At 45.2% G+C, this 24,154-nt stretch overlaps 1 protein-coding gene across 14 annotated transcripts in view; it reads left to right on the forward strand.

Annotated features, from left to right (window-relative positions):
* trip12 (thyroid hormone receptor interactor 12) overlaps window positions 1-21,442 on the forward strand; it is a 57,450-nt gene extending 36,008 nt beyond the window's left edge. For 13 of the 14 annotated variants that reach the window (XM_021582226.2, XM_021582228.2, XM_021582229.2 and 10 more), the window contains 25 exons: window positions 204-357; window positions 1,769-1,997; window positions 2,124-2,242; window positions 2,545-2,749; window positions 2,866-2,966; window positions 5,353-5,527; window positions 6,174-6,315; window positions 6,579-6,770; window positions 8,855-9,006; window positions 9,214-9,371; window positions 10,478-10,551; window positions 10,670-10,869; window positions 11,112-11,239; window positions 13,622-13,773; window positions 14,237-14,379; window positions 16,830-16,986; window positions 17,202-17,300; window positions 17,552-17,666; window positions 17,945-18,099; window positions 18,389-18,553; window positions 18,903-19,067; window positions 19,148-19,261; window positions 19,373-19,467; window positions 19,553-19,656; window positions 20,028-21,442. In XM_021582226.2, coding sequence (XP_021437901.1) covers window positions 204-357; window positions 1,769-1,997; window positions 2,124-2,242; window positions 2,545-2,749; window positions 2,866-2,966; window positions 5,353-5,527; window positions 6,174-6,315; window positions 6,579-6,770; window positions 8,855-9,006; window positions 9,214-9,371; window positions 10,478-10,551; window positions 10,670-10,869; window positions 11,112-11,239; window positions 13,622-13,773; window positions 14,237-14,379; window positions 16,830-16,986; window positions 17,202-17,300; window positions 17,552-17,666; window positions 17,945-18,099; window positions 18,389-18,553; window positions 18,903-19,067; window positions 19,148-19,261; window positions 19,373-19,467; window positions 19,553-19,656; window positions 20,028-20,224 — 3,690 coding nt within the window. In that variant the 3' untranslated portion in view covers window positions 20,225-21,442. The remainder of the gene's footprint in view (window positions 1-203; window positions 358-1,768; window positions 1,998-2,123; window positions 2,243-2,544; window positions 2,750-2,865; window positions 2,967-5,352; window positions 5,528-6,173; window positions 6,316-6,578; window positions 6,771-8,854; window positions 9,007-9,213; window positions 9,372-10,477; window positions 10,552-10,669; window positions 10,870-11,111; window positions 11,240-13,621; window positions 13,774-14,236; window positions 14,380-16,829; window positions 16,987-17,201; window positions 17,301-17,551; window positions 17,667-17,944; window positions 18,100-18,388; window positions 18,554-18,902; window positions 19,068-19,147; window positions 19,262-19,372; window positions 19,468-19,552; window positions 19,657-20,027) is intronic. The other variant, XM_021582231.2, reaches the window with a different exon arrangement.
* The last annotated feature ends 2,712 nt before the right edge of the window (window positions 21,443-24,154 follow it).

Here is a 24,154-nt window from a genome sequence, read left to right on the forward strand (position 1 = left end):
TGCTCCGCTCCATTATTAGGGACTTTCTTTTCATCCAGACTTGGGGCCCAGAGTTTCTCTTCAGGTTGTCCGGGAAAACTCTTGGCCCTACCTATACTACAACAAAGTAGACCTTCTTCGTATGTTGTGAGCTGTGTGAATCCCCTGTGTAGCCCAGTGTTACACTAACGTCTGGGGGTGTCTGGTTCTCTCTTCCTCTCCAGACGGCCCACCAGAACGGAGAGGACGAGATCAGCCTGTCCACCCTGGGCCGCGTCTACACTATTGACTTCAACTCTATGCAGCAGATAAACGAGGACACTGGCACAGCACGGGGTATCCAGAGGAAACCCAACCCCTTAGCCAACCCCACTACTGGTGAGAGACACTCCACCATTCTTTCTAGTGATAGACTATCCCCAAACCGGTGTCAGTTGTATGCGTCTCGTGTCAGTTGATGTAGTATAATGCCCTGATTGGTTCTGAGACTAGCTCTATTCACCTAAATTTTTAGCTTGGTCCCTGCCCCAAGTTATTGGTTCTTTGAACAAAGTAGTCCCATTGAGGAAAGATTATCTCTTTCCCAATGGAGAAATGCTCATGAGAGGCAGCTCTTAACTTCTTGACGCACCCATCCTGTTAGCGGGATCATTTTCATCAACACCCGCTGAATTGCAGCGCGCCAAATTCAAATTAAATTACTAAACATATTTAATTTTCATGAAATCACAAGTGCAATATAGCAAAACGCAGCTTAGCTTGTTGTTAATCCACCTGGCGTGTCAGATTTCAATACAGCTTTTCGGCGAAAGCATAACAAGCATTTATGTAAGAACCTCTCTCTCAGTAGACAAATATTACAAACACCTAGCAGCCAAGTAGATTGATCACGAAAGTCAGAAAAGCCATAGATTAAATCGCTTACCTGTGATTATCTTCAGATGTTTTCACTCACGAGACTCTGTTACACAATAAATTTTCCTTTTGTTCCATGAAGATTATTTTTTTATATCCAAAATACCTCCATTTGTTTGGCGTGTTATGTTCAGAAATCCACAGGCTCGAGCGGTCACGACATCGCAGATGAAAATTCCAAATAGTATCCGTAATGTCCACAGAAACCTGTCAAACGTTTTTTATAATCAATCCTCAGGTTGTTTTTAAAATATATAATCGATAATATATCAACCGGGACTGTCGCTTTTTCAATAGGAGAGGGAGAGACAATGGCTGCCCCACTCTGTTGCGCAAGCAAAACTCATGTGAAAACCCAGCTATCCACTGACGCGATGTTATCTTTCTCGCTCATTTTACAAAAATAAAGCCTGAAACTATGTCTTAAGACTGTTGACACCTTGAGGAAGCGATAGGAAAAGGAATCTGGTTGATATCCCTTTAAATGGAGCGAAGGCAGGCTATGGAACATGGCGCTTTCAAAATAGAAGCCACTTCCTGGTTTGATTTTCATCAGGTTCTGTTATACTCACAGACAATATTTTGACCGTTTTGGAAACTTTTAGTGTTTTCTATCCTAATATGACAATTATATGCATATTCTAGTTTCTGGGCCTGAGAAATAGGCCGTTTCAAATGGGTACGTTTTTTTTAGCCAAAAATGAAAATCCTGCCCCCTACACTCAAGAAGTTAAAGCATCTCTTTGTAAACTTTTGTGAAATTGAACAGGCTACTTTGTTTTTATTCTGCACTAGCTGATGGAATCCAATTTCTCCTTTTTGAGTCAAAAGAACTATAAAATCTTACATGAGTGTTCCTCTGCCTGTCCCCCAGGGGGTCACCAGGAGGTGAGACGGGAGGATGCACGGGCCCAGCTGATGAAGGAGGACCCTGAGCTGGCCAAGTGCTTCATCAAGACCCTGTTCGGTGTGCTGTACGAGGTGTACAGCTCGTCGGCCGGCCCAGCCGTCAGACATAAGTGCCTCCGAGCCATCCTCAGGATCATCTTCTTCGCCGATGCCGAGCTCCTCAAGGACGTGCTGAGAAACCACGCTGTGTCCAGGTGAACTTTTGCTCTCAACCTTGGTGTGCTCTTGAGTCAAGATGTCTGCCTCCTTGGACAAAAAGCAATAGCCAGTGTCTTTACACTACACCTGAACCTCAGTATTTGTCTTTTTCCTTCTCCCAGTCACATTGCCTCCATGCTGTCCAGCCAAGACCTGAAGATTGTAGTTGGCTCTCTGCAGATGGCCGAGATCCTCATGCAGAAGCTGCCCGACGTATTCAGTGTCTTCTTCAGAAGAGAAGGTAATGGATCCTGTCTGTGTCTCCTCCCCAGAGGAGCTGACCTGTAATGACCCAAAAAAGCACAGCTCTTTTCTAGCACCAGGAGATGACCTGTTATGATGGATCCTCAACTGCTATTTGAGCTTCAATGTATTTTAGAAAAGTCAGAAAATTGATGTCACACCGTAATGTACCTTGTCATGGACCACAGAAGGCTGTTTATCCAGCTAAATGTCAGATTTTCCCTGATTTATTGAATCACAATTCAGAGAATCGGGGTAAAGAGGATTTTCAATGTATTCCATCTGCCCTCCCCTGTCCAGGTGTTATGCACCAGGTGAAGAACCTGGCTGAGTCAGAGGCCTTCCTTACCAGTCCCCCAAAGGCGTGCACCAGCGGCACAGCTAGCCTGTGTACCACCACCATCAGCACTGCGACCACTACGGCGGCCTCCAACGCCACCCCAGACCTGGGCTCGCCTAGCTTCCAGCACAGCATGGACGACTCACTAGACCTCAGTCCACAGGGGTGAGAACACGAGTACTAAATACATTTGAATGTGCACGTATGATGGGTCAGATATACCACACAGAAGTAAACTCTCCTTCTTCATAGAACAACATTAATCTGTTCCTCTCTCCTAGGCGGTTAAGTGATGTGCTGAAGAGAAAACGTCTGCCTAAGAGAGGGCCCAGAAGGCCCAAGTACTCTCCTCCCAGGGATGATGACAAAGTAGACAATCAGGGTAATTGTTGTTATTGGAACTCTCCTACAATCTTTAAGACCGGATGCCAATGGTTCTCACAGGTGACACTAAAGCTAAGTGTCAATGATACATTTGTAGCACTAAAGGTAAAATTCCTTGACCAAAAGTATGTGGACACCTGAATATCTCATTCTAAAATCATGGGCATTAATGTGGAGTTGGTCCCCCCTTTGCTCCTATAACAGCCTCCGCTCTTTTGGGAAGGCGTCCCGCTAGATGTTGGAACATAGCTGGGGGGACTAGCTTCCATTCAGCCACAAGCATTGGTGAGGTCGAGCACTGATGTTGGCCGATTAGGCCTGGCTCACATTCGGCGTTCCAATTCATCCCAAAGGTCTTTGATGGGGTTGAGGTCAGGGCTCTGTGCAGGCCAGTCAAGTATTAACCTGTATGGACCTCGCTTTGTGCATGGGGGCATTGTCATACTGAAACAGGAAAGTGCCTTCCACAAAGTTGGAAGAACAGAATCGTCTAGAATGTCATTGTATGCTGTAGCGTTAAGATGTCTATTTACTGGAGCTAAGGGGCCTAGCCCGTACCAGGAAAAACAAGCCCCAGACCATTTCCTCCTCCACCAAGCTTTACAGTTGGCACTAGGCATTGGGGCAGGTAGTGTTCTCCTTGCATCCACCAAACCCAGATTGGTCCGTCGCCCTGCCAGATGGTGAAGTGGGATTCATCACTCCAGAGAACGCATTTCCACTACTCCTGAATCTAATGGCGGCGAGCTTTACGCCACTGCAGCCGACGCTTGGCATAGGGCATTATGATCTTAGGCTTCTGTGCGGCTGCTCGGCCATGGAAACCCATTTCATGAAGCTCCCGACGAACACTTCTTGTGCTGACATTGCTTCCAAAGACCGTTTGCAACCGAGGACAGGCTATTTTTACGCGCTTCAGCACTCGACGGGCCCGTTTTGTGAGCTTGCGTGGCCTACCACTTCGCAGCTGAGCTGTTGTTACTCCTAGACATTTACATTTTACAATAATAGCACTTACAGTTGACTGGGGCAGCTGTAGCAGGGCAGAAGTTCGACGAGTAAACGGTGCCACGTTGAAAGTTTCTGAGCTGTTCAGTAAGGCCATTCTACTGCCAATGTTTGTCTATGGAGATTGCAAGGCTCTGTGCTCAATTTTATACACCTGTTAGCAACAGCTATGGCTGAAATGGCCAAATCCACTAATTTGAAGGGGTGTCCACATACTTTCTTTTGTAATATATAGTGTTTGTACTGAACCCAAATATAAACGCAACATGTAAAGTGTTGGTCCCATGTTTCATGAGCTGAAAGAAAAGATCCCAGAAAAAATAAAAAGCTTATTTCTCTGAAATTGAGCACATTTGTTTACATCCCTGTTCGTGAACATTTGTCCTTTGCCAAGATAATTAATCAACCTGACAAGTGTGGCATATCAAGAAGCTGATTAAACAGCATGATCATTACACAGGTGGACCTTGTGCTGGGGACAATAAACGGCTACTCTAAAATGTGCAGTTGTCACAACACAATACCACAGATGTTTTGAGGGAGTGTGCAATTAACATGCTGACTACAGGAATGTCCACCAGAGCTGTGTCTAGAGAATTTCGTATTAATTTCTCTACCATAAGCCACCTCCAACATCGTTTTCGAGACTGGCAGTACATCCAACCAGCCTTGCAACTGCAGACCACGTGTAACCACACCTGCCCATGACTTCCACATCCGGCTTCTTCACCTGCGGAATCATCTGAGGGGGTGCTGAGGAGTATTACAGTCTGTAACTTGGTGAAATAGTTGCACTTTGCGTTATGTTTTTGTTCAGTAATATAAACGTGTAGGTTTTTTACTATGACATTGTTTTGCATTCATTCAAATCAACATACAGTGGTGAATTTTGTTATCTGCAGCCAGTCGCTACTCTGGCGTGACTGTTCATTACTAAGTGCAAGAGCAACTCGACATGTGGCATCGTTGGTCTCTATGCCTCTTTGTGCCTGGACTCCTGGTATATCTGTCGAGACAGACATTTATGCAGAATGCAAACACACTCCTTGTGATTTTCTTTACCCAAAATAAATAAATGCATCGTGACTAGACTCTGACTATTTCTAACTACTGTAGCAGCGTTTCCCAAACTTGGTCCTGGCCACCCCAAGGGGTGCAGGTTTTGTTTTTTGCTCTACACAGCGGATTCATATAATTGACTAATCATGAAGCTTTGATTATTTGAATCAGCTGTCTAGTGCTAGGGCAAATACCAAAACGTTCACCCCCTTGGGGTCCCCAGGACCCAGTTTGGGAAACGCTGAAGTATAGGGTATCATTTGAGACAGACTTTGTCGTGTTTCATCCTGTGACTAACCATTTTCCTGTTTCTACAGCCAAGAGTCCTACCACTACTCAGTCCCCCAAATCCTCCTTCTTGGCCAGTCTGAACCCCAAGACCTGGGGCAAGCTGGGCGCCCAGACCAACAGCACCAACTCTGAGCCCTCTCGCACGGCCGGGGTGAGCGGCATGGCACGCGCCCCTCCCAAGGACTCAGTCTCCAACAACAGGTAAGACGAAGACTAATGTTGTGGTGGTGATGACAAGTGTTGCTTTTATAGCAGTGTTGGTAGTACTGATGATAAAGTTGGTAATTGTGGCGATTTATAATAGTTGTGTTGGTGATATCATTAGCTCGCTCAGAATGTTATTAGGGCTGCGTTCATTCTAAAAATTGTGTGACACGTTCATTTAAACGGATACGGCGTTCTGAAAGATAAGTTGAAAATCGTGGAGGTGTTGGGTTGTGCAAATATGAGGATTCAAAATGCACCGCTGCCCTTGTTTTAAATTAGTCACGCATTGCTTCAAGCTACACCCCACCACACAGAGCAAACGTACTTCAGTCTGTTCAAGAACATTTTGGGGAAGGTGTCTTTCAGTAAAAACTGTCACGTAATGTAGCAAGTGTTTAATCCAGGGGTGTCAAACAAATTTTGCCCTGCAGTCGGCATTACCCGAGGTCCTGAGAGCCACACTTAAAATTGCATGGGTTCGCGGGCCGGATCTCCCCTCGGACAACCACCTCCAATGGTTTTTGAGAGGGACTTATGAAATTAAGGACTGGAGGAAACAATGATTTGACAGCTAGTAATATCTTCAGACAACCTTGGTGGTGGTGGTGATGATAATGATAGCCCCCCTCCCCCCACACAGGGACAAGATCAAGGCCTGGATCAAAGAGCAGGCCTGTAAGTTTGTGGCTCGCTACTTCAACACTGAAAAAATTGATGGCAGCAACCCCGCACTGAATGTACTCCAGAGACTCTGCACCGCCACGGAACAGCTCAGCCTGCAGGTACTGTACTCCACAATAGTCTTCTGTGTTGTAGTTTTGCGCACTTTGACAATAAATACATACTCATTAGTTGCCATTTTGGAGTCTGCTTTGCCGACCCTGTTCGCTAATACTAATTTGCAAAAACAGGTTGTTTTGCTGTGCAGTTTTGATAGTACCCTGTACCATCCACACTGCTAGCTAATGACAAGGTAATTAAGGTATGGTAGTGAGTGACTTGGGATATGAAGATAACATTCCTGACTGTTGTCACCCCCCCCCAGATGGACGGTGGTGTGGAGTGCCTCGTGGAGATCTGCAGCATCGTGTCAGAGTCGGACGTGTCGTCGTTCGAGATCCAGCATAGCGGCCTGGTCAAGCAGCTGCTGCTCTACCTGACCTCCAGCAGTGACCGTGACCTGGTCAGCCGTGACGTTCGCCTCAAGAGGTTCCTGCACGTCTTCTACGGCTGCCCGGTAAGTCTGTGTTCGGCTGGGCAGATGCACAGAACTTGAATAAGATTCTATTTCTCTGGTCAGAAGCTCGTCTTTCGCCAGATGAAGACTTTCATCCTTTCTCAGCATCCAGTGACTGACAAGGGAGCCAACTCCAGTCTTTTAGTCCATGTAGACAGAGACTGGAGCTCAAGGCCCTAGTTATTGGCTATACAACTCATGACTCTAAATACAGTATTAAGGAGGGTTTGCGCTCAGGCTAGAATGAATGGCGGCTGGTGTGTAGGAGTAAAAATATCTAGACTTCAAAAGGTACTCACTCAACAACGCCCCGCCCTCTGAGTTTTGTGACCTACTTGAGTATTGCATCTATTGCTTATTTTATTGTTATGTAGCCTAGACCAGTGTTTCCCAGCTCGGGTCCTCAAGTACCCACAACAGCACACATTTTTGTTGTAGCCCCGGACAAAAACACCTGATTCAACTCATTGATGGCTTGATGATTAGTAGACAAGTTGAGTCGGGTGTTTTTCTCCGAGGCTACAACAAACATGTTGGAGGGACTGGAGTTGGGGAAACACTGGCCTAGATGTTGTCTTTTATTTATTTTATTGTGAGACATTTAAATTGTCAAAAAAAAAAATTGTCTTCTACATATTCCCTGTTATTATACATTGACTTCCTATTCGCCATTATCAAAATTAACTATAGCTGCTTGCTCCAGTTACTCACAGCAGGTGTCTTAAGTACATGTCTCCTTCATTTGTTTGTACAGCGCAGATGAAGGCTGAAGCGTATGCTCCTTTTTTATTCATACCGAACAAAAAATATAAAGGCAACATGCTATAATTTCAAAGATTTTACTGAGTTACAGTTCATATAAGGAAATCATTCAATTGAAATCCATTCATAAGGCATTATCTATGGATTTCACATGACTGGGAATACAGATATGCGTCTGTTGGTCACAGATACCTTAAAAAAAAGTAGGGGAGTGGATCGCGACACATCTCCTTCGCATATAGTTGATCAGGCTGTGGAATGCTGTCCCACTCCTCTTCACTGGCTGTCTGAAGTTGCTGGATATTGTCGGGAACTGGAACATATTGTCGTACACTTCGATCCAGGGCATCCCAAACATGCTCAGTGGGTGACATGTCTGGGTTTGCAGGCCGTGGGAGAACTGGGACATTTTTAGCTTACAGGAATTGTGTACAGATCCTTCCGACATGGGGCTATGCATTATCAGGCTGAAACATAAGGTGATGGCGGCGGATGAGTGGCACAATAATGGGCCTCAGGATCTCGTCACGGTAACCGCCTGCCCACACAACGCCATACACGTGGTCTGCGGTTATGAGACCGGTTGGACATACTGCCAAATTCTCTAAAACAATGTTGGAGGTGGCTTATGGTAGAGAAATTAATGTTCATTTCTCAGACAATAGCTCTGGTGGACATTCCTGCAGTCAGAATGCCAATTGCACACTCCCTCAACTTGAGACATTAGTGGCATTGTGTTGTGATAAAACTGCACATTTATTTTGTGGCCTTTTAGTTTCCCCAGCACAAGGTGCACCTGTGTATTGGCCGTGCTGTTTAATCGGCTCCTTGATATGCCATACCTGTCATGTGGATGGATTATCTTGGCAAAGGAGAAATTGTCTCTAACAGGGATGTAAACAAATTTGTGCTCACAAATTAGATCTTTGTATGGATTTTAAAGAATTTGAATTTCTTTCAAGCATGGATTAAATTAAGTGTGTTATTTTTGTGTCTCGGCCTCCTTGGGTTTTTCCGTTTCATGGTTTAGTACCAGAAACATTTCAACACTAAACACAGCGACACAATTGACTGCTAAACCATGCTTTTGTCAGCTTTTTTTTTTTTTTTTTTTTTACTACGGCGGAGTTCAACAATGGTTATAGCTGCTAGGAAACAAATGGAATAGACCTGACAAAGGGAGGAACTACCTAAACTTGTCCAATAATAAATGCTTATTTTCATTTTCTGTTGCAAAATATGTTTATACGGTGTGCCGTAATGAATGCGACCCTAGTCTTTGCATGTTTGAAGCGTGTCCCTGCTGTGTTTTGCCCTTCCAGATCCCGGGGATGGAGCCGGCAGGCCGCCTGGAGCCGTCTGAGAACGGACCCCTGCTGTCACTGGTGCACAAGATGAACAACTGCCTAAGCCAGATGGAGCAGTTTCCTGTCAAGGTGCACGACTTCCCCAGTGGCAACGGCAATGGAAGCAGGTTAGTTAATTTACCTTGTCCCAGCTCTTCCTTCAATTTCTTCCTTTTGTTCCACAAACATTCTCTTTTAATGTCAGTCATTCACTTGTCCATTTATTAATGTGTGATGCCAATTGGCCCTATTGAAGTCAATATGGGTATAGGTGAAGGGGACTTTCCAGTATTCACCGCTGTATCATTGTGATTGTGTGTGCGTCTCTCCTTCAGAGGGTCTCAGGCCCTGAAGTTCTTCAACACACACCAACTCAAGTGTCAGCTGCAGAGGCACCCGGACTGTACCAATGTGAAGCAGTGGAAGGGGGGCCCGGTGAAGATTGATCCCCTGGCCTTGGTACAGGCAATTGAACGTTACCTGGTTGTCCGAGGTAAGCACTGCGAACTCTCACTTTGCATTGAGTTACTGACTTCTTATGGTATAGGGGACGCTTGCGTCCCACTTGGCCAAAAGCCAGGGAAAATGCAAATTCAAATAAAATGATAAAACTTTCATTAAATCACACATGTAAGATACTAAATTAAAGCTACACGTTGTGAGTGTAGCTCGTTGCGAGTCCAGCCAACATGTCAGATTTTAAAAAGGTTTTTCGGCGAAAGCATAAGAAGCTATTATCTGATGATAGCACAACAGTAAACAAAGAGTAGCATATTTCAACCCTGCAGACGCTACACAAAACGAAAAAATAAACCAGAAAAAACAGCTTCCCAATAGCGCAACGTCACTACACAATATCTCAAAAGTTGCCTGTAAACTTTGCCATAACATTTCAAACTACTTTTGTAATACAACTAGGTATTTTTGAACGTTAATAATCGATCAAATTGAAGACCGGTCTATCTGTTTTCAATAGAGGACGAGAGGAAACTAACGCTACTTTTCAAGTCTTGCGCAACTCTCAACAGTGTTACCCATTTCCTAGATGGCCGTACTTCTTTATTGCACAAAGGAATAACCTCAACCAAATTCCAAAGACTGGTGACATCCAGTGGAAGCGGTAGGAACTGATAACAAGTTCCTAAGAAATAACGTTTCCCAATGAGAACTCACTGAACAGACAGACTTCAAAAAACAAAAAAAATCTGAACGGTTAGTCGTCGGGGTTTTGCCTGCTACATAAGTTCTGTTATACTCACAGACATGATTCAAACAGTTTTAGAAACTTGTGTTTTCTATCCAAATCTACTAATAATATGCATATCTTATATTCTTGGCATGAGTAGCAGGAAGTTGAAATTGGGCATGCTATTTATCCAAAAGTGAAAATGCTGCCCCCTATACCTTAAGAAGTTAAGCCTAAGTTAAGGACATAGGTCACCCACAAATGATCTTCACCCAGCTGGGCCGCTTTCTCAAGTTCCTTCCCAGAGTATTTCTGTTCTTCCTTTTCTGTTGGCAGAATAGAATGTTTCCTTGCATTGCTGACATTAATGGGTAACATGCTGACGTGCTCAATGGGACTTTTTATCTCTAAAGGTTACGGACGAATCAGAGAGGAGGATGAGGACAGTGACGATGATGGTTCAGACGATGAAATTGACGAATCGTTGGTACGTGGCTACAATGTCCTTGCAAAATACTCTCAATATTGGATGATACCTCTACCCCACCCACCCATAACTTATTCTGTTACCTCCAACCCTAACTTGACCGTCTATCCTGGTACAGGCGGCCCAGTTCCTGAACTCTGGCAGCGTGCGCCACCGGCTACAATTCTACATCGGCGACCACCTGCTGCCCTACAACATGACGGTGTACCAGGCAGTGCGGCAGTTCAGCCTGCAGTCCGAGGAGGAGAGAGAGTCCACGGACGACGAGGCCAACCCGCTCGGGCGGGCTGGCATCTGGACCAAAACCCACACCATATGGTATCCCCTTTTATGCTGGATGGCCACACACACCAGTCTCTATAGGCTGGACTGGTTAAAAAACACAAAGGACTGATTTTTGTAGTGGGTGGCTGTTAGGCTTGTGCAGTGTAGCCACCTTCCCGGTGATGCGTCACACACAGGTCTATAGGCGGCTGAGTTGGTGAACGAATGCAACTAACTGACATGGTGATGTAGTCACTTTCCCCGTGATGATTTACACACACACTCTATCCCATCAGGTATAAGCCAGTGAGGGATGATGAGGATGGTACTAAGGATGCGGTGGGAGGTAAGAGGGGCCGGGCACAGACCGCCCCCACCAAGACCTCACCCCGCAACGCTAAGAAACAGGACGAGCTGTGGCACGGTAGGAACCACCACCACCCCTTCTGGGCCTAGACTGGTGGGGTGGGTGTCTGTTGTCTACTGGCCTGGAGACTGAGAAGGACCAGTTCTGCTTGTTTATTTTGTAGTGGAACTCTAATGTACTATTTACAGTGGGGAGGAAGTCATTTTTTAAAACTGCATTGTTGGTTAGGGGCTCGTAAGTAAGCATTTCACTGTAAGGTCTGTTGTATTCGGTTGTATTCAGCATTTCACTAAGGTCTACTACACTTGTTGTATTCGGCACATGTGACTAATAAGATTTGATCTGACCTGCTTCTCCTGCTTGAAACAAGTTAATGGACCTTTCGCAAAGCCCTGCCCCACCTTGGTACTGTTGCAACCTCAGTCAACGTTTTCGCGAGAAGCCCAATTCCCCTTTCAAACCACTGGAGAAAACCACTCACAATGATCTCAAACTGTTTTTAATCCTTAAGTCTCTATTGACGCACCCTTGCGTGAATCTAAGTAACATAATTTGTCAGTTTAAGCTAGATGTTTTTTGGCATGGGCTGCGTCTCAATCCACCGCGTCTGTCTATGTCGACCTTCTGTATCTGCGGTGGCCGATCTACAGCGGTGCTTGTCAGACCATGAGACATCCCAAAAATTGGTCTTCTCACAAAAAACATCTGTAGAGGAAAGATGTTCTCCGTTTCCACAAGTGTCATGGAACTTGTCTAATGGTAACCCATACAAATGTATGAAGGTAGTTTTATGGCAACTAAAGTAAGGGGTTAAATGTCCCAATAACCACATTTTCCTGAGCTTTCTTATCTCCTAGATATAGGAGAGACACTTCAAAACGTCTTGACAATTTTTGGGGGGGCAATTTATGAATGTTATTCAATGTGTTTCAATGGTCTCTAGTAGTAAAGGCTAGATTCAATATTACATATTTTTTTTATACTTCAAGTGTTACCAAAATGGAATATCTAAATGTGATCCTTGCTATAACCATTCCATATGTTAGCATAGTAGAACCCACCCACCCCCAACGGCTTAGACTTTTAGAAGTTAATGCACAATGAAATGAGACTGTCTACTCCTTGTTAATGGTGAGACTCTTTGCAATGTTGTGGTCATTACGCGGAACCTGTCAAATTAGTTTTGTAGTATGGCTAGCCACCGGATGGCTCTGAATGCACTGTCCGTGTTGTACAATTTGGTAAACACTTTTGGTGCTATCAAATCGTTTGCTAATGACTACAGTAGATGAGCACTATATTTCTAATATAGCCAATTGATGTAGCTAACATGCATAACCATTTATATTAACTCTATATGTAACATTGTCTTTAAACACCTGGTAAAGTGTCTGTGCGCAATGAAAACATTAAAGGAAACCACTATATATTCAAGAAGAGATCACCCATAAACACTTTTGGTCCTATATAGTTTTGATCTGCGTAATTACACTGTCGGAGATTGGTGCAAAAAAGATTATTCACTTCTGCTCTTTCGAATGGTCTCGTACGTTTCTAACAATACAACCACAGTATAATTTTGGATTTGAAAAACACTTCCAACAAGCTCTATTTCATGTATCATAGTTGAATGTGCCCTGGTGCATAATTATTTAGGCAATATGTTTTTATTTTATTTAACTAGGCAAGTCAGTTAAGAACAATTTCTTATTTACAATGACAGCCTTCTCCGGCCAAACCCGGACGACGCTGGGTCAATTGTGAGCCGCCCTATCGGACTCCCAAACATGGCTGCATGTGATACAGCCCGGGTTCGAACCAGGCACTAAAGTGACGCCTCTTGCACTGGCTTAGACTGCTGCGCCACTCGGGAGCCCAATTAAACATATTTTTTTTATATACTCTTTTTGCCATAGCCATCCAAGTGTTTGAAACGTGAGCTTGTCCGAGGTGTCCGTCTACGCTTGCTATCCATCAGCATGCCCAAAATTCTGGGGCGGGGCTTATTGAATGGTTAATTGACGCTTTTAAATTTTTTTTTACCATCAATGAATGTGACCTGAGATGACCTGTTAACACAAACCCACAGATATTGGCTGTTTAATCAATTAATCAAATGTATTTTGACATCAGCAGTTGTCCCAAAGTGCTTTTGCGCCAACCCCAGGGGCCAAAGGGCTTTCAGTCTCAAATGTCAGCCTTTTCTCTACACCGTATTACTTTGAAAGTAGTGCACGCCATAGATCTGACCATTCCATCACCTACACTAAATCTGACCATTCATGTCCTTATCTCATACTGAACATTTTACCATGTCAGTTTAGTTACTACATATCTGGGCGTCATTACGTTCATTAGGCACAAAACGTAAGAAAATGACTGAAACAGGAAGGGTGCACTAATGACTATGAACCTGACCTGCTGTCTCTCCCCTCCCAGACGGCGTGTGTCCCAGCGTGGCCAGCCCCTTGGAGATGTACCTCATGTCGGAGCCCCCGGAGAGCATCACCTTCGACGACCCGTCTCTGGACGTCAACCTGCTGCTGAGGGTGCTGCACTCCATTAGTAGTTACTGGTTCTACCTGTATGACGTGAGTAGCCTGTTCTATCCTCCCTCCACCCCACAGATACTGGCTCAAACTTCACTAACTGACAAACATACTGGTCGAATCCCACATAGCACCCGGTAACCTTTTGTAGTGCGCTACTTTTGACCAGGTCCAAGAGAGTAGTCCGCCATGTAGGGAACAAATTGCCATTTGGGACACAAGCCTGTAGGTCTGCCTCCAACAGATTCCGCTGTCTATCATACATGATCTACTTAATGCTAAATATGTCTTTGTTGTCTTTGTGGGCTTATAGGGGGTCAAACACAGTGTACCATCACTATAACTGTCTGCTAGCTAGACAGCCCTCTTAGTGCACACAGTTGCCCCCAAATAACTGTCTCTTCAAACAATACCTAGCAGCCTGTGTCTGTCTTCCTTTGCATCAGAGGGGCAGAGGCACTGCGTTGTTGTAGTTCCAGTCGGCTGAGGTTGTTGTTTTTTTCAGAATGCTGTGTCTAAGGAGATCATCCCCACCAGTGAGTTCATCAACAGTAAGCTGACAGCCAAGGCCAACCGACAGCTGCAGGACCCTCTGGTCATCATGACCGGCAACATCCCCACCTGGCTCACAGAGCTTGGGAAGACCTGGTAACTCATCAGACTACTTTCCAGCTCATAACACCTACTGATTCAGAACACAAAGAAAGCTGCCTAGCTTTTGACTACTAGGCATTACTGGCCTAGTATTCAGTAATGCAATGTCCTCAAACTGCATGTCTAGACCAGGCTTGGGGACAATTTCAAATCAGGAAGTAAATTCAAATTTTCTCTTATAGGCACAAGATTAACCCCCACATAAGGAACTGTGTGTACACACACACTCACTAGTTTATTAGGTACTACACACCTTCCACGAAGACGGATTGAGTCACATGGCTAGCTACAATGCATTCAGAAAGTATTCGGACCCCTTGACTTTTTACACATTTTAAGTTTTCAGACCCTTTGCTATTAGACTCGAAATTGAGCTCCAGTGTGTCCTGTTTACGATCTTCCTTGATATTTGTACAACTTGATTTGGAGTGGTAAATTAAATTGATTGGACATGATTTGGAAAGGCACACACCTGTCTATATAAGGTCCCACAGTTGACAGTGCATATCTGAGCAAAAACCAAGCCATGAGATCGAAGGAATTGTATGTAGAGCTCCGAGACAGGATTATGTCTAGGCTTAGATCTGGGGAAGGGTTCCAAAATATTTCTACAACATTGAAGGGCCCTGAGAACACAGTGGCCTCCTTCCATTTAAGAATGATGACGTTTGGAACCACCAAGTCTATTCCTAGAGCTGGCCGGCCAAACTGAGCAATCAGGGGAGAATGGCCTAAGTCAGGGAGGTGACCAAGAACCCAGTGGTCACTGACAGCACTTCAGAGTTTCTCTGTGGGGATGGGTGAACCTTCCAGAAGGATAACATCTCTGAAGTACTCCGCCAGTCAGGCCTTTATGGTTGAGTGACCAGATGGAAGCCACTCCTCAGTAAAATGCACATGACAGCCTGCTTGGAACCAAAAGGCACCTGAAAGACTGTCAGACCATGAGAATCAAGATTCTCTTTTTTTTTTTATGAAACCAAGATTCAACTCTTTGACCTGAATGCCAAGCGGAATGTCTGGAGGAAATCTGGCAACATCCCTACGGTGAAGCATGATGGTGGCAGCATCGTGCTGTGTGGATGTTTTTCAGCAACAGGGACTGTGAGACTAGTCAGGATCGAGGGAAAGATGAACGGAGCAAAGTACAGAGATCCTTGATGAAAACCTGCTCCAGAGTGCTCAGACTGGGGCGAAAGTTCACCTTCCTACAGGACAGCGACAAGTCTCTGAATGTTCTTGAGTGGCCCAACTAGAGCCCGGACTTGAACCCGATTTGAACATCCCTGGAGATGTAATATTTCAGTTTGTAATTTTTAATACATTTGCTAAAATTGTTAAGCCTGTTTTTGCTTTGTCATTATGGGGTATTGTGTGAAGATTGTAGGGAAAAAATGATTTAATCAATTTTAGAATAAGGCTGTAACATAACAAAATGTGGGAAAAGTCAAGGGGTCTGAGTCCGAGGCATTCAGTTTGTTTCGGTTGAACGTTATAATGGTCAAAACGAGTGACCTAAGCGACTGACCTGTGCCAGGTGCGCCGATCCAATATCTCAAACTCCCGCACTCCTCGGCTTTTCACACACACGTCAGTGTCTAGGGTTTACTGAGAATGGTGCGACAAACAAAAAACATTGTCAGTGGCATTCCTGTGGGCGAAAACCTGTTGCGAGACGTAGAAGGAGGAGGGAAAGAATCTTGCAAACAGGCGGGCCACGAACAGACCAATAACAGCGCAGAACTGCATCTCACAATGCACAACTCGTAGATCCTTGTCACGGATGGGCTATCGCAGCAGACGACCACACCAGGTTCCACTCCTATCTGCAAAAAAACGAGAAGCGGCTCCAGTGGCCATGCAATCATCAACACTGGACAATTGAGGAATGGAATAACATGTAACATGACAGCAAGTTCAATTTTCTTGAGTGGCCTGTGCAGTCCCCTGACCTCAATCCAATTTAGGATGAGATGGAACAGGCTGAGCGCAGCATGAATGTATCGCCATCCAATCTGCTGTAACTGCATGATGCTATCACATTAGCATGGACCAACATCTCTGTAGAACGTTTCACCTTGTAGAATGCCCCGCAGAATTCAGGCAGTTTTGGAGGCTATGGGTGGTCCGACCCAGTACTACACTGAATAAAAAATATAATGGCAACATGCAGCAATTTCAAAGAGTTACAATTCATATAAGGAAATCAGTCAACTGAGAAATGCATTAGGCCCTAATCTACTGATTTCACATGACTGGGAATACAGATGCAATTTTTGTTTTTTACATTTATTTTCAGCTTATGAACAGGAGACCAACACTGTTGCGTTGTTTATTTTTGTTCAGTATAGATGGGTGTACCTAATAAACTGGCAGTGTATGTATATATATATATATGCCATGTATTTTGACCAACTATTTCATTCACTCTCCCTCCTCCCCAGTCCCTTCTTCTTCCCGTTCGACACACGGCAGATGCTCTTCTATGTAACAGCGTTTGACCGTGACCGGGCCATGCAGCGCCTCCTCGACACCAACCCCGAGATCAACCAATCAGATTCTCAGGACAGCCGCGTGGCGCCCCGCCTCGACAGGAAAAAGGTGTTGAAAATGTTAGAATGATGTTGGTGTAATGTCACAATCAGCTCAATGCATGCATTTCAAATGCCTTTCTGGAATAGGTTCAAGTATAGCAAAGAAGAGTGGATGTCCCCAATTACAATTATCCAGCCAGTTCATCTGCTTTTTGTATCCTGCCGACTCCTGTTTGTCTTGTCACTAACTCTTCCTTTCTGCTCGTCCCCCTCGGTCTCCAGCGAACGATAAACCGTGAGGAGCTGCTGAAGCAGGCGGAGTCAGTGATGCAGGACCTCGGCAGCTCCAGAGCCATGCTGGAGATCCAGTATGAGAATGAGGTACAGTATACGCATTCACACCCTCATTCAGAGCACTTCAATCACCTTCATTTTGAGTTTGTCCCTCTCATAAAAAGTAAGATACCGTGTCGTTTGGGGGATTACATTTTGAATATGGCCCTGGACTTATTGGATAGAAGCTCATCTCTTCCCTCTTTTCTTTCTTTCTTTCTCTCCCTCCCTCTTTTCCTTTTCTCTCTCCTCCAACTCGGCCTCGCTCTCTCCCTTCTTCCCCCCTATCCTTCTGTCAGGTGGGCACAGGGCTGGGTCCCACCCTGGAGTTCTACGCCCTGGTCTCCCAGGAGCTGCAGAGGGCCGACCTTGGGCTGTGGAGGGGTGAGGAGGTCACCCTGTCCAACCCCAAAGGTAACTTTCTACTCCAACCCTCTGGGGAATAGATTTGTCTCTAAATAGGAGCTCCTAAAAAATGTTTTAGTAGTGATTTCTGTAACAAATAAACTACTGTACAGAAATTTGATTTATTTTAGATATAAAGGCTCTCCTACAATTTTCCAAAATGCCACAACTGTTTAGTCACATCTTGCTGAGATGTGGGCTCCTGAAGGGGACACCCACATTGGAACATATCTTCCTCTCCCTAAATCTCCTCTCTTCTCCACTATCTTGATTTTTCTGTCTCCCAGGAAGCCAAGAAGGGACCAAGTACATGTTCAGCTCCCGAGGGCTGTTTGCCGTTCCCTTCGGCAGGACAACCAAACCGGCGCACATCGCCAAAATCAAGATGAAGTTCCGCTTCCTGGGCAAGCTGATGGCCAAGGCCATAATGGACTTCAGACTGGTAAACCGTACCACTTTGTTGTACCTTGGACCAGTCTCTGTAGTCTCCAATGCCAATGCTTCTAGACCTTCTATTTAGTCCTTTTGGAGTGGTTTTTAACACTTGCATTACTTGACTTAAGCCCTGTTTGCTGGGTTTGCAGGAATAAAGTTGGGTGATGTAACTCTCCTCTTCTATAGCCCTCATACATGCTTTCACCTTTCAAGCAGAGTTTTACGTTCACCAGAACCTCTCAGTGGGGAGCCCTCTGCTGAACTAACACCTCTGTCTCCTCTCCACTCCCTCCCAGCTGGACCTGCCCCTGGGGCTGCCCTTCTACAAGTGGATGCTGCGGCACGAGACATCCATCAGCTCCCACGACCTGGTCAACATCGACCCGGGCGTGGCCAAGTCCATCCAGCACCTGGAGGATATCATCCGCCAGAAGAAGAGGCTGGAGCAGGACCTCTCCCAGGTCAGTCCCCGATATACACAACCTCCCCAGACGCAGCTAACCTCAGTCATTACAATTTGTCTTTGGAAATGAGAACTTGGACGGTGGTAGCTATAGTAAGGCTAGATTTACACTTCACTAGACATCCCCTCTGTGACTCCTCACCACGCACTGAGCAAAGGGCTTCGCAGTCCACACATAAGTTCATGCGTGTCAGAATTTGCAGCTTTACTCAAGTGTCAGGCTAGCAAAACATCACTAACTTCTGAGTTCAACCAGCATGGCCCCTCCCTATCAGATTGCCGATGCTCCTCCATGTTACGTTCCCCATATTAATAAAAGGCCTGTTTCCTCCATGTGTGTCTCCTAGACAAGGGAGACCCTGCAGCAAGCTCTGGAGAGTCTCAACATGAACGGCTGCTCTGTGGAGGACCTGGGCCTGGACTTCACCCTGCCTGGTTTCCCCAACATTGAGCTGAAGAAGGGGGGCAAGGATGTCCCTGTCACCATCTACAACCTGGAGGAGTACCTCAGGGTGGGTAGCTCGCACACACACAGGGCTCCTACAAATAGACTCTCCACACCACCTGACCGTTGGTCCTCTTCTCTCTACAGCTGGTGGTCTACTGGACGATGAACGAAGGCGTGTCCCGGCAGTTTGAGTCTTTCAGGGAAGGGTTCGAGTCGGTCTTCCCCCTGCATCACTTGCAGTATTTCTACCCTGAAGAGGTGAGTCCGGCTTATCGCTAATCCCAAGAAACAATGATTTATTTCGCTGTTCTGTTTGTCTTCAGGGTGTCACGTTGCTAACCCCCTCTATGCTCTCCCATCCACCTGTAGTTGGATCAGCTGCTTTGTGGCAGCAAGTCCGAGACCTGGGACGTCAAGACCCTGATGGAGTGCTGTCGTCCTGACCACGGCTACACGCATGACAGGTCAGCGACCAGACCTACATTGAGTGTCATGTTTAGGACTTGCCAGAGTGCAGTGGTTTGATGTGTTGTCTGTTTCTCTCCACAGTCGTGCTGTTGGGTTCCTGTTTGATGTGCTCAGTAGTTTTGACGCAGAGCAGCAGAGACTCTTCCTGCAGTTTGTCACAGGAAGCCCCAGGCTGCCTGTTGGAGGTGAGTGATCAGGGACACCTACACACATTCACTCACCATACACACTTGAAGAATTGTTGTGTCTCGAAGATGCGTGGGTCCTGTTTTCTGACTTTGTGGATTGAACAAGCCCATACTTTGGGTGCAATGTTTTCTGACTGCGGAGCATTTTAACTTAGGCTGCAGTTATGTCGCGCCCTCATGCACTTAGTAAAGAAATGAACGGGACACCGCTCACCTTACTGGAAACCCACACAAATAGGCATGAACACCATAGACCTCAAGGACAGAGAATGGGACGAGGCAAAAGGCATATTAAGTAGGTCGACAGACGAAATCCAAACATGGCTCTGTTTTGATCTGATTCTGAGCATGCAACCTCTCTCCTCCAGGTTTCCGTAGTCTGAACCCGCCGCTGACCATTGTGCGGAAGACTTTTGAGTCAACGGAGAACCCGGACGACTTCCTGCCCTCGGTAATGACCTGCGTCAACTACCTGAAGCTGCCCGACTACTCCAGCATCGAGATCATGCGCAAGAAACTGTTGATTGCGGCCCGAGAGGGCCAGCAGTCCTTCCACCTGTCCTGATCTCGCGGTCTCTCCCATTCAAAATGCCTTCTACAGCAAACCGACGTAATCATGACTTCCTTCTAGTTTTTTCTTTTTGTAATCACCTACATCAAGGCAAAATGTGTACAGCCTTCTTGTTAGAGAACGCAGCTTGCAGAAATTAAAAAAGGACTTGATATATATTTGCTGCCCCTGTCTCTCCTACAAAGGCGTTACATGACTCGCAGAACAAAAAATAAATAAAACTGCGAAAAAATTATATCAGTAGTTGAGTAATGTTTAAAAAGAAAAAAGAAAAAAAATGTGGGTGACATTTTAAATGCATTGCTGTGTGATATTTAAAGGGATGTTTCTTCTCCAGAGTGGTGAATGACATCACTGTGGTGGGGAGGGGAGGTCCATTGAGCAAGCTAGGTTCACTTTAGCTCCAAAGATAATTTGTACAGAAAAATTTGCAGACTTTGCTCATTCTACACATTTGATAGAATAGCTCTTTGTTCTCGTGTCTCCTTTCCCCTTCAGTTTGTCTGTTTGCATTCTGTTCTCGTGTATTATACGGCCCCAATTTGTTGCATTTTGGTTCTGCTTTCCCCCCTCTCTGTGTTTTTGCTTATACATTTTTTGGAAAGGAGAGTTGCAGTTGGTTGACTGCGGGTAGTGATAAGAGCGTAGTACCTACTCTTTATTTTTTTTTCCTAAATTGAAATAGTTTTTCTGGCCTACAATTACAGAGCTTCAGCTCAAACGTTATAAGAGTTATCCAATGTGTTGGACTTTTATTTTTGCCCTCACTTTGATGGAGTAGTAGTGTGTCTCAGCTGGACCCTGAGGGAGTGCCCTCTGGGAAGACTGATTGGCTGGGCCTTGCGCCGAGCCACCACCCCCAATCCCTGTTGTAGCTGAGAGCACACATTTGGCTGGACTCATTTCATGGCCAGATAGCATTTCAAGTTCATTTATGGAATAAGAGTTTATATGCAGTTTGACGCCCGGTTTGAGGTGGATGTCTGCTTTACCTTTTTTAATTTTCTATTTTTTTTTTCTTGCTGTAGTTTATTTTTTGGCTGCTGGCTTGGAACAAACCGTGGTGTGCACCTGCAGTCTGTGGCCAGGGGAGGGCCCCACTCTGCTCTCCTGGCCTAATCGTTCATGTGCTGGTTTCTAAGATCTGCAATAATTTACTGCATCAGGTTCATGTTTTTACCTGAACATAAAATAAAGTAACTGTTTGACTCATCTGTGTTGTCTTTATTTAATCCATCCTCCTGTTTGTTTTTATCCTCCATTCTGTGGTTTTGACTGACGGGTATAATCCTAGAGGGGATCAATGGGAGTAGGAGTTGCTTGATTCATAACATGTCTGATTATATATTTTAAATGAGCAGCTGATTACCTCAGACCCTACCAATTTAGATGTCATGGTTTATTAAGAGTAGTACTTGAAGGATTGATGTTTCTGTGACTGGTGGACAAAGCCCTTATGTATCAACTGCGTGGATGAAGTAAACACCACAATTTACTTTGAAAGGACCGAGTCATTCTAAAGAACTCATCCCTCTTTTTTTTTTTTTAGAACCATTGTTAATGTTCTGAGAGGGATATGGATTTGGTCATGACAATTGAGATATACAGTATAGTTTGGTGGCACCTATATTTGTCCTATTTATATATGTAAAATGTTATACTAATAGTGTGAATTGGAAATGCGTTTTTTGTTATCTCAACTTTGCCTGAGACACCCTCAGAGTAGGGTCACGGCCAGGGAGATGCTAGGGGACAGGCAGAGAGGTGGTCTTGAATGTCACCTCTGGAGGAATTTATTTTCCTTTCCTACCCAAGGAGGCTGTTTAACATCTTCCCTTATAAAAAAGGATTGCAGTCAGTGTGCAGAACACTGTTGCATAACTGGGGCGGCAGGTAGACTAGTGGTCAGAGCGTTGGGACATTAACCAAAAGGTTGCTGGATCGTTCTGCCCCTGAACATGGCAGTTAAACCACTGTTCCCCGGTAGGCCCTCATTGTCAATAGGAATTTGTTCTTAACTGAAAGGTAACAAATAAAATAACTAGGTAGAGTGCAGTATGCTGCAAATATTGCATCCAAAATAAATGTTTACTGCAGTGCAGGTTAACTGCAATTACTCTGACCACATACCATAGTCGACTGCAGTTACATGGTTTTTTTGGGGTGGGGGGTAACTGGGTAGTGAGGATTTGGAGATGCTGCAAAGGCGTATAGGGTTCACTGCTGTGTGCCCCCAGTTTCACATGCAGCGCACAACTCAACTCTGCCTTAAGTTTTGCATAAATTCTTACAAAAAGGAGATAATGTAGAAGAAATGTCTTTGTCAAATCAAATTTGATTAGTCACATGCGCCGAATACAACAGGTGTAGGTAGACCTAGAGTGAAATGCTTACTTACAATCCCCTAAACAACAATGCAGTTAAAAAATAAAAGTCCAAAGTAATTAAAGAACAGCAGTAAAACAACACTAGCAAGACTACAGTGGGGCAAAAAAGTCTTTAGTCAGTCACCAATTGTACAAGTTCTCCCACTTAATGTCATTTTCATCATAGGTACACTTCAACTATGACAGACAAAATGTAAAAATCAATCAATCACATTGTATGATTTTTTTTTTTTTTACCCCTTTTTCTCCCCAATTTCGTGGTATCCAATTGTTTTTTAGTAGCTAGCTTGTCTCATCGCTACAACTCCCGTACGGGCTGGGGAGAAACGAAGGTTGAAAGTCATGCGTCCTACGATACACAACCCAACCAAGCCGCACTGCTTCTTAACACAGCGCGCATCCGACCCGGAAGCCAGCCGCACCAATGTGTCGGAGGAAACACCGTGCACCTGGCAACCTTGGTTAGCGCGCACTGCGCCCGGCCCGCCACAGGAGTCGCTGGTGCGCGATGAGACAAGGACATCCCTACCGGCCAAGCCCTCCTTAACCCGGACGACGCTAGGCCAATTGTGCGTTGCCCCACGGACCTCCCGGTCGGTTACGACAGAGCCTGGGCGCAAACCCAGAGTCTCTGATGGCACAGCTGGCGCTGCAGCACAGCGCCCTTAACCACTGTGCCACCCGGGAGGCCTACATTGTAGGATTTTTAGTGAATTTATTTGCAAATTATGGTGTTAAATAAGTATTTGGTCAATAACAAAAGTTTATCTCAATACTTTGTTATATACCCTTTGTTGGCAATGATAGAGGTCAAACGTTTTCTGTAAGTCTTCACAAGGTTTTCACACACTGTTGATGGTATTTTGGCCCATTCCTCCATGCAGATCTCCTCTAGAGCAGTGATGTTTTGGGGCTGTTGCTGGGCAACACAGACTTTCAACTCCCTCCAAAGATTTTCTATGGGGTTGAGATCTGGAGACAGGCTAGGCCACTCCAGGACCTTGAAATGCTTCTTACGAAGCCACTACTTCGTTGCCCGGGCAGTGTTTTTGGGATCATTGTCATGCTGAAAGACCTACGTTTCATCTTCAATGGCCTTGCTGATGGAAGGAGGTTTTCACTCAAAATCTCACGATACATGGCCCCATTCACTCTTTCCTTGACACGGATCAAGTCGTCCTGGTCCCTTTGCAGAAAAACAGCCCCAAAGCATGATGTTTCCACCCCCATGCTTCACAGTAGGTATGGTGTTCTTTGGATGCAATTCAGCATTCTTTGTCCTCCAAACACGACGAGTTGAGTTTTTACCAAAATATTCTATTTTGGTTTCATCTGACCATATGACATTCTTTCAATCTTCTTCTGGATCATCCAAATGCTCTCTAGCAAACTTCAGACGGGCCTGGACATTTACTGGCTTAAGCAGGGGGACACGTCTGGCACTGCAGGATTTGAGTCCCTGGCGGTGTAGTGTGTTACTGATGGTAGGCTTTGTTACTTTGGTCCCAGCTCTCTGCAGGTCATTCACTAGGTCCCC

This window comes from Oncorhynchus mykiss, chromosome 24 (assembly GCF_013265735.2).
Source record: "Oncorhynchus mykiss isolate Arlee chromosome 24, USDA_OmykA_1.1, whole genome shotgun sequence".
Taxonomy (NCBI): domain Eukaryota; kingdom Metazoa; phylum Chordata; class Actinopteri; order Salmoniformes; family Salmonidae; genus Oncorhynchus; species Oncorhynchus mykiss.